Genomic DNA, 13,436 nt, shown 5'->3' on the forward strand with positions numbered 1-13,436 from the left:
CCACCAGCTTCTTGACCCCAGTCCCGAACTTGACAAGTCTATGCTGCCCAGCAGCATTTGGCACGACCCCCCCCAGGCCATCGCCCTCCTTACCGCACACAGATAAAACATCGGGGGTTTAAGGATTGATCAGAATAAAGGAATTTTGGAGTAATCCGAAGCCTTCTTTGACTTCATCTTTATGTGCACCATCCCCTTTGTTTGCAAAGCATCAGGGGGTTGCATTTGTCCATTTGGACCCGCTCCCGAGTCGGCCTGACTGCTCATCTCGCTCTGCTCTATCCATTCCTAAACCACCGCCGGAACGAAGCGGGATTCCATCTGTCACCCGACCGTCGACCTCGCAGCCTGCGTTCTCCGCTGCCATCGGGTCATCGTTGCAGCCCAGATTCGGCTCTCCTGATCCGCCCGCATTCTTGTCCAACTCACAAGCCATCCGGGAAGGGGAGAGCGCAGGGGCTGATGCGCGAGGTGCGAATGATTCAAGCAAGGTAGGTTGCCGCATATTGCTTTCTTTGGGCATAGCATCCCCATTCTGGCGTTTCAAGCTTTTCACGCTTTTCTTATTATTCTGGCCCTTTTCCATCTTTTCCTTCGGTCTCTCAACCGTGCTGCCTTCTCCATCCTCATCAATATCTTTTCCCGCATGCTTGCGGGATTGTACCAACGACCTTAGATTAGTATTGAGGGTCGGGATACCGGGATCACTAAGGGCAGCCGTATCTTTTTATTTTTCCTTTTGGGGCCTGGGACCTCTCGGGGCCATACTCTGCAGTGATCAATATTGATCGGAACAAGGATTCCTTTCTTCTACCCGCTATCAAACCAGCCAAGCACTCATGGTTGCAGGAACTGTATTTTACCAGAAAATACCCAGGAAAGGAGGCGCTGGAGCAAATTCACGGGATACAGCGTGCTCCCGCTTTCGGATAGCTACAGGCAGAGGTGTGAATCAGTAGTTTTCCACAAATCCAAAAACCATCGGAGAGAGGAGAGGAGCGACTGCTCCCTACGGTCTGTCAGCGTCCATCTTGCCTCAACATTATACTCCTTGTATCATACGCCTTCGAGGATATTGCAATGGGGAGGGGTTGCTGGTATTACCTGCCCCAGATGCGACAGTTCTGAGGCAGATATAGTGCATATGTTTGCTACATGTACCCATCTACAAACGACACGGAAGGATATCGAGTTATCTTTAAAAAGGTCGTTAAGAATAGAGATCATCCTGACCCCAGCAGTAGTCCTGCTCGGAGAAGATGACGCAAATAGGCAGACGCAATATGGGTACTTCCTCTTCGTAGCCATGGCGGTATTGAGGCTGTGTATTGCCTCAGCATGGTTGGACCACTTACCACCGACCTTTTATCAATGGTTAGCTAGGTTGCTGGCAGCCTATAATCTTGAGAAGGCAATATATGCAAGGAGAGGCAAAAAGGGAAAGAAAATAGGAATTCAAATATGGGAACCCATTCACAACTGGAAGGAAGGAGACTCCAGTTAGTATTTAGTTAATGAATACGAGAGAACGAGTATGGATGTACAATATTATGTATTTAGGTGTTTTCTTTCCATTTGATGTTATATGTTGTGTATTAAGTGTGTATTACTTGTTGTGCAATATTTTTATAATTTAAATATGAATTGTGTGCTCTGTACAACAAAAAAAGGGGAAAAAAACTTTATAAAAATATTTTTTTTAAAAGAGAAACTAGCTCAACAATGCTAGTGCAGTGTTCCTGAAGCCTAGAGAATGCAGTAGTGTGTGATGAACCGTATCAAAGGTAGCAGAGAGATCCAGCAAAATCAATTCCGTTCTGCCACCTCTGTCGACTAATCCTTTTAGTTTCTTGGAAGCGGCCACCAGCACTGATTCAGTACAATGGTTTGCTCTAAAACCATATTGAGAAGAATACAGCAGCTGGTTGGCATCTAAGAAGACAGTATTTCTTCGTCCATTGCCTTCTCTAAAATCTTGGCCGGAAATGGAAGACTGGGGATAAGCCTATAACTTTCCACCTGCCTAGGGTCCAAAGAGTGTTATTCACCAGAGGAATTATGGAAGCTCTCTTTCAGATGAATGGATATTGTCCGGAGCTAAGAAACCCATTTACTAGATTCATAAGTGGTCCAGCGACTGTAATGGCCACTGAATTAATGGCCATAGGAGTACAAGGGTCTGACGGGACCCTGGATTTGATGAAACTTATAAGTTTAAGTGTTTTATCCCAAGTAAGGGGTGAGAAACTTTCAACCCTGGGTGCGACCAATGGCCCACAGGCTAGTCCCTAGTTCAAAGAACCAACCTGATCTGGAGCTGCCACTGCGTTTGACATAGTCAAGACAGAGGAAAATACCTGAAATATAGAATTTAATTTAAGCTGAAAAATACAGAAGTAACTTTAAGCTGAAAGAAATCTGCCAGCTGATTACAGAAGGAGACATCCGGGACAAAGCTGTTACTAGTATTCCATTTGGTGAAGGATTTCACTGTTTTTAAAAATTCTCTGGTGGAGTTTGTTGCTAATCTAATGTTACTAGAAAATTCTTTCAGGTTTAATTAGCTCCTTATACTACAAGGGTAATTGTTTTTTAGTTTATTTTTTCTTCTGGGCAGTATTCTTTTCTCCATTTACCATCCTGAATTCTGCATTTCAGTTGTGTAGTTTTTAATTCTTGTCAGAACCATGGTGCTGATTGATTTTTCCTGAAGCTCCTAAATTCTTTTTGTAGGACCACCCCTCGGTATGCTGCATCTATCCAGTGTGTATAGGCGATTGCTGCATTGTTGACATTGTTGTCTGGAGCGGTGACTTTCTTAAAAAGAATGTCCCAAAGTACCTCCACATTTAGATTTTTCCATGGCCAATACTTAACAGCTCTAGCTGTATTGTTTAATGCATGTCCATTACAGGGGGTCGTTATTAGAAAGAAGATTGCCTTATGGTCTGACTAAGAAAGTGGCAGAATCTTGTCTATTTCCAGTTCTTGATTAATTGTAAAAACTCCATCCAGAGTACGATTAGCCAATGGGTAGGCTCTTCAATGCATATATTTGTTTGTTTGTATAGCATCAGAATCGACTCCAGAAGGAGTATCTCTGCTCTTCAGACGGGCGTCATGAATATATGCGAGTACAGCAGGAATCAGAAACAGAAGAGGGTAGTCTTAAGCAGCTTTCTAAAGTGGAGATGATTAGAACACTGTCTCAGATGTATGAGAAGCTCATTTCAATAACGGGGCCCGAGGCAAGAGAGGGCTTTTCCCCCTAATCTTGCTCTCCTAACTCGAGGGACATCCAACAGATGTTTAAAGCTAGAACGGAGAGACCTGAGGGTCGATAAGGAATACATTTTTCAGAAAGATAACTGGGACCAAGACTAAAGAGCGCCTTATGAATGTTGCAGCAGATTTTGAATTTTATCAGTTGGCGCATGGGAAGCCAATGGAGTTGCAGAAGAAGAGGGTGAGAGGCCGTCCTGGAAGGCACGTTAAGAACTACTTGTGCCGACGTTTTCTGGACCACCTGTAGTCTGCTGATCGAGGTCTCATTAGCAGACATCAGTAGACCGTTACAGTAGTCCAGACGGCTTAATATAAGTGCCTGAGTCAGAGTCTTCCGAGTAGAATCCGGAAGGAAAGGAAAGACTCGACAAAGTAGGCCCTTAGTGTGGAAACAGGTGTCCACTGTCTGAGCGAGGTTCTCCTTCAAGATAAGGTCTTGGTCTAGATAGATGCCTAAGTTCTTAAGGGAGACTTTAGAGGCAGGAGGGGTGCCAAAGTCAGTCGGCCACCACTCGGGCAACAAAAGTAAGGGGGCCTCTCTGAAGAGCATAATCTCAGTTTTCCCCACATTACATTGGAGGAGATTACTCTTCATCCAGTGTGAAATTACTCTTATTTCTGAGGTGAAGGTCAGCTGTATGGAAGGGGTGAATTTGTGAAAGGGAAGAGCAGCTGTATATTCTCGGCATATCATATTGGGATAAACCCATGTGTCCTGAGAACATTGGCAAAGGGAGCATCATAGATGCATGAGCCCTGAGCTACTCCCTTGGACAATTCCATGGGTGCCGAACGATATGGGCCCAAGTTTACAGCCTCAGATTGGCTAGATAAAAAGCTCAACATCCACTGGAAAGCGGAGTCTCTTAGTCTGATCTCCTTCAGTCTCCTGAGCAGTATTTGAAGTGAAACTGTGTCAAACGCTACAGATAAGTCCAACAGCACCAGAATCTTTGCGTGGCCCTTGTCTAGGGTCATTCTGATGTTATCGGTGGATGCTAGCAGAGCTGCTTTGGTGCTGTTTTTGGGCCTAAAACCTGACTGAGAGGGATCTAAACAGCCAGAGAGTTTGACATGGTTTGAGAGATGTATGTTGACATATCTCTCAAGTAGTTTGCTCAGGAAAGGAAGAAGCAAGACAGATCAGTCAAAGGGGCCTTGGCTTTGTTGCGGATTGGCATACGCTGTGCAGTTTTCCATTCCGATGGGACGTGACCCTCTTTTAATGAGAGGTTAAGAAGATATTCAATTTATGGGGATAGTTGAGGAGCCAGGGTGGTGACGACTCTCGCTGGAATCAGATCACAGGGGAACCAGATTTTTCTCTATGGATTAAAGTTACTACATCTGCTAGAGTTAGTGGGGAAAAGCTTTCAAGCAACAGAGGGGGTGCTGATTCTGGGAAGTTCATAGTCAAAGGAGCCAGATACTGGCTTCCAAACAGAAGGTTTTTTTCATAGATTTCCTCTATTTCTTGTGAAAAATAGTGCGCAATATCATTACACAGTGCTTGTATAGGTGCCTCAGGATTCTCACAGGCCTTGGGCTTCGTGAATGACTGAAGAATGTGATATAAGACCTTAGGAGCATTGCCAGCCAGTGCAAGTTTGGTGGCAATGTGGTTTTTGCGTGCAATTTTGATGTTACTGTGGTAGCTGGACAAGGTGGCTAAAAACTGAAGTTTATCGCTTTCATCATGGGTGGTGCTCCACCTTTTCTCATGTTTCCTGCAAAGTTGTTTTTGTGCACACAACGGAGGAGAGAACCAGACCGCCTGAGGCGTTTGGAGGTTTTATATTTCTATCTAGGACCCTAATTCGATATTCCCGATTCATGCCCTTGTGTGGTTTTAATAAATAGTACCCTTATAAAGGCATAAGAATCAGATCTATATTTAGTAATAGCCCATGCAGTCCAAAGCACGGCAAGGCTACTCCCATAGACTCCTAGAAAGCACAACACGTTCTTTAAACAAACCAAGCCTCCAGCAGCCTGGGAATCCCCCTCCTGCTTTTGTTTTGATTTGCACAAGAACTCCTAGAGTCCAGCAAGAACTGTTAGTTCTTAGTGACTCTTATGTCCAACCTTACGTCAAACCCGACATCTTTCAGGTATAAATATACCAACGTTGCCTTAAGCAAACACACAGTGGTGGGGAGAAGAGCGACGAAGCCGCCCCTCCCTTTCTGAAGTGCTGGAGAAGCTGCCCTTTCTCACGCCAAGAAATCCAGCTCCGGGGTTCCCGAGTTACCCTCGCGGGTTGCTGGGAGATTGAGTCCCGAGAAGCGAGATACAAGACCTCCTTCATTCTATAACCAAGGTACGGAGCTGATTAAAACCTTAGAGAGAATTCTTGATTCTGATCCTTGGCAAAAACCTAACTTTAACTTGATACTGTTGCTTACTCACTCCTTCCCCCATATTAGGCTTAGGTCAGGTACACTGGGGTAGGCGTATCTTAGAAGCACCAGTTGAGTTTGTTTAGTCAATGTTTTTATGTATGTATATATTTTACATATTTTAAAGTATCATACGGCTAAGAAACCATATCAATGCTTTTACAGTATTATTTCATAATACTACTTTTACTGTACGCACTTTACTTTATTATAAGTATTGCAATTGTGGCAATTCATTTCTCTTGCATGAGAAAGAAGACTGCTCAATAGAATAACACCTTTTATTGAAAACGCCCGTCTCTCTATTTCTCTGCACTCTGGTGAAACTAAGCATGCACGATTGACTGAGTGAAATAGCCGTCTATTGTTTTCACACGACTCTAGAGATACACTCTTTATTCTGAGGGAGCAAAGTTGTCATGTTTATGCGGTTGTCGGAAACTAATCCCTTCTTGTCTAAACCAGGACGGTTAACCCTTTCCTGAACATTCGAGAAAGATTCTAGTGACCTCTGAGCTAGCTGGCAAAATTAATTAAGTCTAACATAGTCAGTAGAGACCTAGATGACCTCAGTCCTACGTCTACACTGCTGTTTATATTATTCCAATGCGCAGAGCCTATTGGGAATATAGGAACTACACTAGTCAATAGTCTGGGTTACTGCCCGGTTGTATTTAGTTAAAGCTTCGGCTAATTTATCCGATGGGTTATTCCGTGCCATTTCAATGGAGATTTGAAAGCTATCCGAGGAGACCTTCTGCCATTGTCTAGAGATCAGATGGGTGGTTGTGTTTTGTCCCTTGATTTCCTTGGGGCTCTGATTGGAAAATTCAATAAGTGCATGGTTGGACCAGGTTAGTTGTAGAGGGTGCTCACATTGAACATTGAGAGAATTGGAAAAAATGATGTCCAGCGTATGGCCGGCAGTATGGGTCAGCCCTTCGTTCAGCTTAGTTAGGCCTAACAGTGCTAGGTCATCCAAGAGAGTTTGTGAGTCCGCGTTAGTGGTGCATTTGCTCTGAATGTTGAAATTGCCTAGTAGTAAAAAATTGTTACTTACGAGCACATGGGGAGCTATTAGTTCGGTAAGTAATATAGAAAATTCAGCTAGGGGTCATGGGGGGCGATAGACCAGGGACCCCTTCCAGCTGACTTGGAAAGAGAAGTCAATTTGAAATATCAGGACTTTCATCTTAGCGTTGCAGCACTCATCCAGTGGGAAGACATTAATGCTGTATTTATGAACAATAGCAATTCCTCCCCCCACCTTGAATGATCTGTCCATCCTAATGAGCTTGAAACCTACGGGTATGGTGGGTGCAATAGAGAGAGTGGAGTGGGGCTTAAGCCAAGTTTCATTTAGAAATCCAAGCTCAGGCTGTATAGAGGATAGTAAATCCCACGTCTCGGTGGAATGTCTAAGCAGGGAACGGACGTTGTACAACATATTTTTCCATCCCTCTGTGATTTATTTATAAGAGTCTTTGTGAGTTGGTCCAGGAAAATGACGGCTCTGGGCTAGAGGAGCCAATACTAGGTAAGGAAAGATGATTCATCTGAGTTGCTCTGAAACTGACAAGCTCGGCAGGCGAAGGGACCTTCGAAGAATGGCAGGGATTCAGCTCGACAGGGTGAAACAGAATCTACTTTAAAGTCAAGCAACTCCCCACTAGTATAGAGTCTAGTTGAAGCTGTGCCTATTTTTAAAGTGGGTTGACCAGGGGCACTGTCTTCTGGTGACGTCCGGGCGCAGACGCGTGCAGACGGGCCCACCTTAGGCGGGCAGCCGGCGCGCCCGCTGAGCGCATCCGGTTAAGTAGAGGGGGTTGGGGCACTAGATCACCAACCTTCCTCGCTACCGGAAGTGAGTAAAATGACAAAGTTCAAAAATGTAAAACCTCCCTCCACAACAAAAGAGCAACGCTCGCGCTGAACCAGGGAGTAGAACAGTGCAAATCAGAACAAGTGAGCAGAGCAAGAAACCAATACTCGAATTTAATTAATATAAAAGTAAACCGTATTAAAAGTAATGTGCAAGTATGCAGAAACTAAGACCTGATTATCGCAGCTTCTATGTTAGCGCTTGTTAATTAACTGGTGTAGGTTAAAGCATTTTAGAGTGTCTACTAAGTGGTCCGAATTCGTGTTAGTGGAATGCTCAAGGTGGAAGTTGAAGTCCCCTACTATAGTAAAACTCGAATATTCTATAAATGATTCCATAAATTCCTGAATTTTATGGCTAAAACTGGCCCATGGGCCATGTGGACGATACACTAATAGTTCCTGAAATGTGTAGGACTTATTTATTTTTATACTGAAGCTAAGTGCTTCATAGTTCAAATGGAGTATTGGCAAAAAGCTGGCCTCAATTGAGCTACGGTACGCAATCGCTATCCATCCACCTCTCTTGTCCACTCTATCCGGTCTTTCAATATAAAAGCCATCCGAGATGGAGATCTTAATATCTGGATCCGAAGAGCTGTCAGCCCAGGTCTCTGTGAGGAAGGTGATATCTGGTTCGTGTTGGGACATGAAATCTGCAAATTCGTTTTTGGTTTTAAAGGGTGGACCTTGAATTCAGCAACAGACAGGACAGGTGTTCATACTACCCGCTGGGTACTTGTTGTGACATATGTGCCAGCAGATCTGTTTTCTTCCCTTACTGTTTTCTCAGTAGACTGGAATATAGCCAGTGACCATAATCCAGTTGTTGCTGGCTTCTACTGGGAAACAGGGTTGCCTGAATTTTATGGTTATTTTAAATCGCAGGTTGAGACAGTTAACCTTGGGGCGTAGACTAAAGTGGTGTAAAATAATCCCTGATACCTTTCTTACTCAGTTAGTCACATCGTGCCTTTTAGAAATTCAGACCTACTTAAATCCAGAGGCCTCATGTCATAGTATCCTGTTAGACTAAGACAAGATCTGGGAAACCAGATAAAAGAGCTTTTTGGCATTTACTTGATTGGTCCCACTAGTCGTACTGGTTTTTTTTTTTGGTTTTTTCCCCCCCAGGTCCGATGATTACGAAGCCAAGATATATTCTCCCTGCTAAACAACTTAGCCTTTTTTTTTTTTTTTGGCGTACCGGTGGATATAAGCAATGGTGGTAATTGGCTTATGGTTAGTATCTGTCTAAAATGTAACAAGGTGCCAGGATCGGCATGGCGAATGACATAGCTGTAGGGTCTTGGCAGTCCCATTCTCAGTTTGTACCCTTACCAGTCTTTGACTGAGTCAGCATGCCAGCACCACGATATGCCTTTCTTCCTTGTTCAGAGGTTTAGCAGATCACAACCATGGAGGAGATGAGGACAACAAAAAAAGAAAAAAAAAAAAGAGACAGTTGACCTTGGGGCGTAGACTAAAGTGGTGTAAAATAATTACTGATACCTTTCTTACTCAGTTAGTCACATCGTGCCTTTTAGAAATTCGGGCCTACTTTAATCCAGAGGCCTCCTGTCATAGTATCCTGTTAGACTAAGACAAGATCGGGTCTTATATTAAAACTGCCCTTCAAGGCCAGCTAGGAAGAATATCATGGCACCCTGGTGCTAGTTTGACAATAACTGCCTTAATGCCCTTAAGGCACTTTCAGTAAATCTACAAAAAAAAGCATAGGGACAGGGGGGAGGTAAGAGAACTTAGGGCATTGTATAAAGCAGCTGTTAACAATAGGAAGAAGGAATGGAAGATAGTGCTGTGGGAGGACCTTTTTTTGTCAAGCACAGCTAATGATAGCACCCTGTTATGGAAAATGATAAACCACCCTTTATTTAGGGGGACAAGGTGGACGACCAAGCTGCGCTGACTTCTGCTTCAGCATGGGAAGACCATTTTTCTACTTTATATCTGGGGAACTATCCATTCTTTTCTTCTATACCCCTGACACAGGGTGCCAGACATTTTTCTCTCAGAATAATTAATGTCTCCATGACTTGTTTTGCAGAGTTTTCTGACTCAGGAGCAAGGACCAGCCACACAACACATTTTTTATTGATAGAAGCGTGGGAGTGCTGTGTGGCAGTAATGCTGTTTTTCACAGATTTCGGACTTTTCTTTCAAATAAATATGTGGAAAAAAATCATTGTGAGATCCACACGAATCACATCACCTGGTACTCATCTGGGTGTCTAGTTTTCGAGAATGTCTAGGCTTGGTAGATTTCCCTGGGTGTAGGCGGAGTTAGTGCCTGAATCCTTCAACTACCAACATTGACAACAAATTGATGTCTCTAGGTGATGTTTTGAGATATTTTGAGATACAGGTGCTAGGTCCAGCCACATAAGTGAGATACAGGTTTTATCAGGATACTTTTGGGAACACAGAATAGTAGAACATCTGTTATTACCAATTGGATTTCTTTGAATTTGTGGCTCCCAAATAGAAGACATTTTGCAAAAACTGCGCTCTGAAGCAAATGATAATATGGGTATGCCAGAGGTGTACAAATTGCAACTGTTCCTAAACTTGGTATCCTATGAACATTTCAAAATTACATAGGTTTCCTTCACACCAATTTTTCATTGCTTATATTTTACCATATGAATGCATAGTACTCAGGACACAATGACAAATCATTATAAGCTGCAGCTCAGTTGTTGGTTCTGGGTATCATGTGTTTTGGAGAACATACAAGCCCTATATAACCCAGTCACCAGAAGAGACTATCAGACATAATGGTATATTGCTTTTGTAGATCTGCCATTGGGATAAAAAAAATTACAGATGAAAATATCGTCATCAATGCCTATTTGTTCCTGCTCATTTCCATTATTTCCTTATTTCAATGATTAGTTTTTGGGGACAACCTTGAGGGATCCTAAAAAATAACACTTTGTTTAATCCAAAATGCTGTCTTTGTTAAACAAATATATAGATGACTGGGATCACACATGTGTTTCACATCTGTTTCCACCACAAACTCAAAGTGAGTTGAACCTTCAAAAACAAAAAAAAGTGGACTTCCACTTTGAAAAATAGAAGAACTGTGGTTAAAAATATTTTGTTTATACAATTCTGCTTGTTTTTGAAAGCTAGGGAGGGTGTGATCCTAGCACAGCAAACCTTTATTGATGTAATTTTTAGAAAGAAAAATATGTTTCTTGCAGAACACTTTTTTCTCAATTTCCAAACCAAAACCAAAATGTAGCTATATTTTGGGGTCTTTCTTGGTTCCCTCTAGGGGAATGTAGACGCCCTGAGTATATCTTTAGCTTCCCAATAATGTTGGAGGAGGAGAGGCTTAGCAGCCAAAAGGTTAAAAAAAAAAGTGCTAGAATACCATGCAAAGATGGCTGCCCCTGCTCGTGAAGAAATGAACACACATAGGCGTCCATCTTTGAATTTGGTTATAATACTTTATGGCAAAAGCCATTCCAACATTGATGCCTATACATCCCTATTAGAGTGCACTTATTGTCCACTATTTTAGAATGTTTTTTTCGAACACTCTATCATTGGTTTACTGTTCCAAGATCACTGATGTGTTGATTTCTTGAAACGTAAACTATTAATAAACTGAAGCAAAGTAAACAGTTAGTAGCCATGGCCATAACAATTGTTTGCTAATGCCTGTTTTAACCTGATCAAATGATCTTTGCAAACATTCACATTTGCCCTCTAAGACCGAAACATGAGTCTCTGTGCAAATTTGTCCTATCACTTTGCTTATCTTCAGAGCCAGTACACATACACTTACCACATTACTGAGGTGTTGGATACAAATGTACTTGAATACAATGTACGTAATAGTGATGCCATCACAGGTGTATGTGTAATAGAAGTTAAATGAAATTTGATGTAGCTCTTGTATAATGGTGTGAATAGTGGTTAGGAGCATGTTTTGTCACTGTTGATACCAGTGCTTACAGGGTCGTTAGAAGACTTGAACATATGTCAAATCCACAAATTGTATTGCCTGCTCACAGCATTGCTGTTACTGTGCCACTGATTCACACAGGTACATTGTCAGTTCTGGTCATTTCACTGGCTGACAGTGGCACACGGTAACACAAGAGTACAATGATACCACAGCACCTGCCTAAGCTCACTGCAATCAGTAAGATATGCTGTTAGTACAAGCTCTGTGAGTTGTTTGAGGAAATGGAAGTAGGGGGGGCAGTATTGTAAGTTGGACTAATTGAGCCCTCTCCTTTCACTGGGAGTGACCTCATCCCTGGCAGTGGGTAAACCCTTCTCCATGTTGCTGTTCCTCCACCTATTTGTGATAGAGCAGCTGCTGCACCTACTGGGAGACTGCTTGCATGTTTAACAGGATGGCAAATTGGTGACACTATCAGACTGCCTATGAGGTCTGTGCTTAGGAAGATCTTCTATGTTCTTGGTTTCTCAGCAATGGACGAACTCTTCTGTGGCTTTCAAAAGGATGTGTGGTCACACGTCATGCAGAAGATCTCCATTTTAAATATGTGCATTTTATTAGACATCTTCTCCATTAAATGTTCATCAACTGTTGTGGCATGTGGTTATTCATTGATTTGCTAACATTACTATAGGTATTGTGTAAAAATGTGTTTCAGTTTATTAATTGTCATAATAATCCGTATGCAGCTCATTATGCAATTTACATTTACACAATCTTAATTTTTTTGAAGTGTTGTAAATAAACCATTAACACCTATACCTTGTATTGCACTAATGTTTCTGCCTTAATGGTGATATTTGTAGTAATCCACATTAAATTTCTTTTTCATACAAAATAAAACTAATATTTTAAAAAGCTGATGCTTTTCAGCCGTTGTTTTACATGTTATATAGCCAATACTGTATGCTCCACTGACCTGTCTACTCCATCATAGTCTCCACCAATTCCAATGGATGTAGGGCCAGCAATCTTCCTGATGTGGTCAAAATGATCTGAGGGAAAGTGCAAGTAGCCAAATAACTATGTAACACGATTTATTTTATAAAATAATATATATTTCAGAATATTTATGATGCTACTAGTTTTTAAAAGCTGCAGAAGGTAGGGCTATGCGAAAAGGTGAACTATTTTGATTGCAAGTAGTTTTATCTGACCTAATATCCATTTAGCTAATATTTAATCTTCAGTACGCGGAAGGCAGAAGCAAGACCAGGCTGACATTCTCAAATAGTCTAATGATATTCCAGGTGGGTCCTGTTCGAGTTTGGTACTCCCATGAGGTTTCCAAGGCACTATGGTAATATTTGAGGTCACTTTCTCGGTTTATAAAGTAACATTTACAAAAGGAGCGTCCTACATATTAATTCTCTAGAACTTTGTTTGCATGCCTCAGAAATGTTGTGTAACCCTTGCTCATGCTCCTATTGAACCTGGTGCTTTTAGTGGAAATCTGACAGTCTTCACTGAAATCATTCTAGTAATGGAGTGCATTGCTTGATGGACTCTCCGAATCCAATCTTTATCACATCCCATTACATCAATGTATTCCATCTGATGATCCATGCTTGCATTGAAATCTTAGCAAGGTTTTGGAAATGCTTGAAAGGAACCACAGCAGTGAACATTATTGAAATTGCTCCTTAATGCACACTTTTGCGTTCATAATGCGGGAAACTGGAAAAGCAGAAAACCGTTAAAGCAGCAAGCCAAAACAAATCAAATTTTTATCCAAAAGCTAAAATCCATGCCTTTTTTGCATTATTTTCCATCCATTCATCAAAGTGCATAGCTTCCAATTAATCCATGCATTGTGTGACACCTTTGACACCATGCAAAATGCTGCAAGCATGGTACCTTATCTCTAA

The 13,436-nt window shown here is 42.1% G+C and overlaps 1 protein-coding gene across 2 annotated transcripts in view; it reads right to left on the reverse strand.

Moving 5' to 3' along the window:
* The window catches only part of LOC147674128 (dipeptidase 2-like), a 365,658-nt gene that overhangs the window by 36,875 nt on the left and 315,347 nt on the right, over positions 1–13,436 (reverse strand). For both annotated transcript variants that reach the window (XM_086945196.1, XM_086945195.1), the window contains exon 9: positions 12,488–12,563. In XM_086945196.1, coding sequence (XP_086801322.1) covers positions 12,488–12,563 — 76 coding nt within the window. The remainder of the gene's footprint in view (positions 1–12,487; positions 12,564–13,436) is intronic.

This window comes from Lissotriton vulgaris, chromosome 12, assembly GCF_964263255.1.
Source record: "Lissotriton vulgaris chromosome 12, aLisVul1.2, whole genome shotgun sequence".
NCBI lineage: Eukaryota > Metazoa > Chordata > Amphibia > Caudata > Salamandridae > Lissotriton > Lissotriton vulgaris.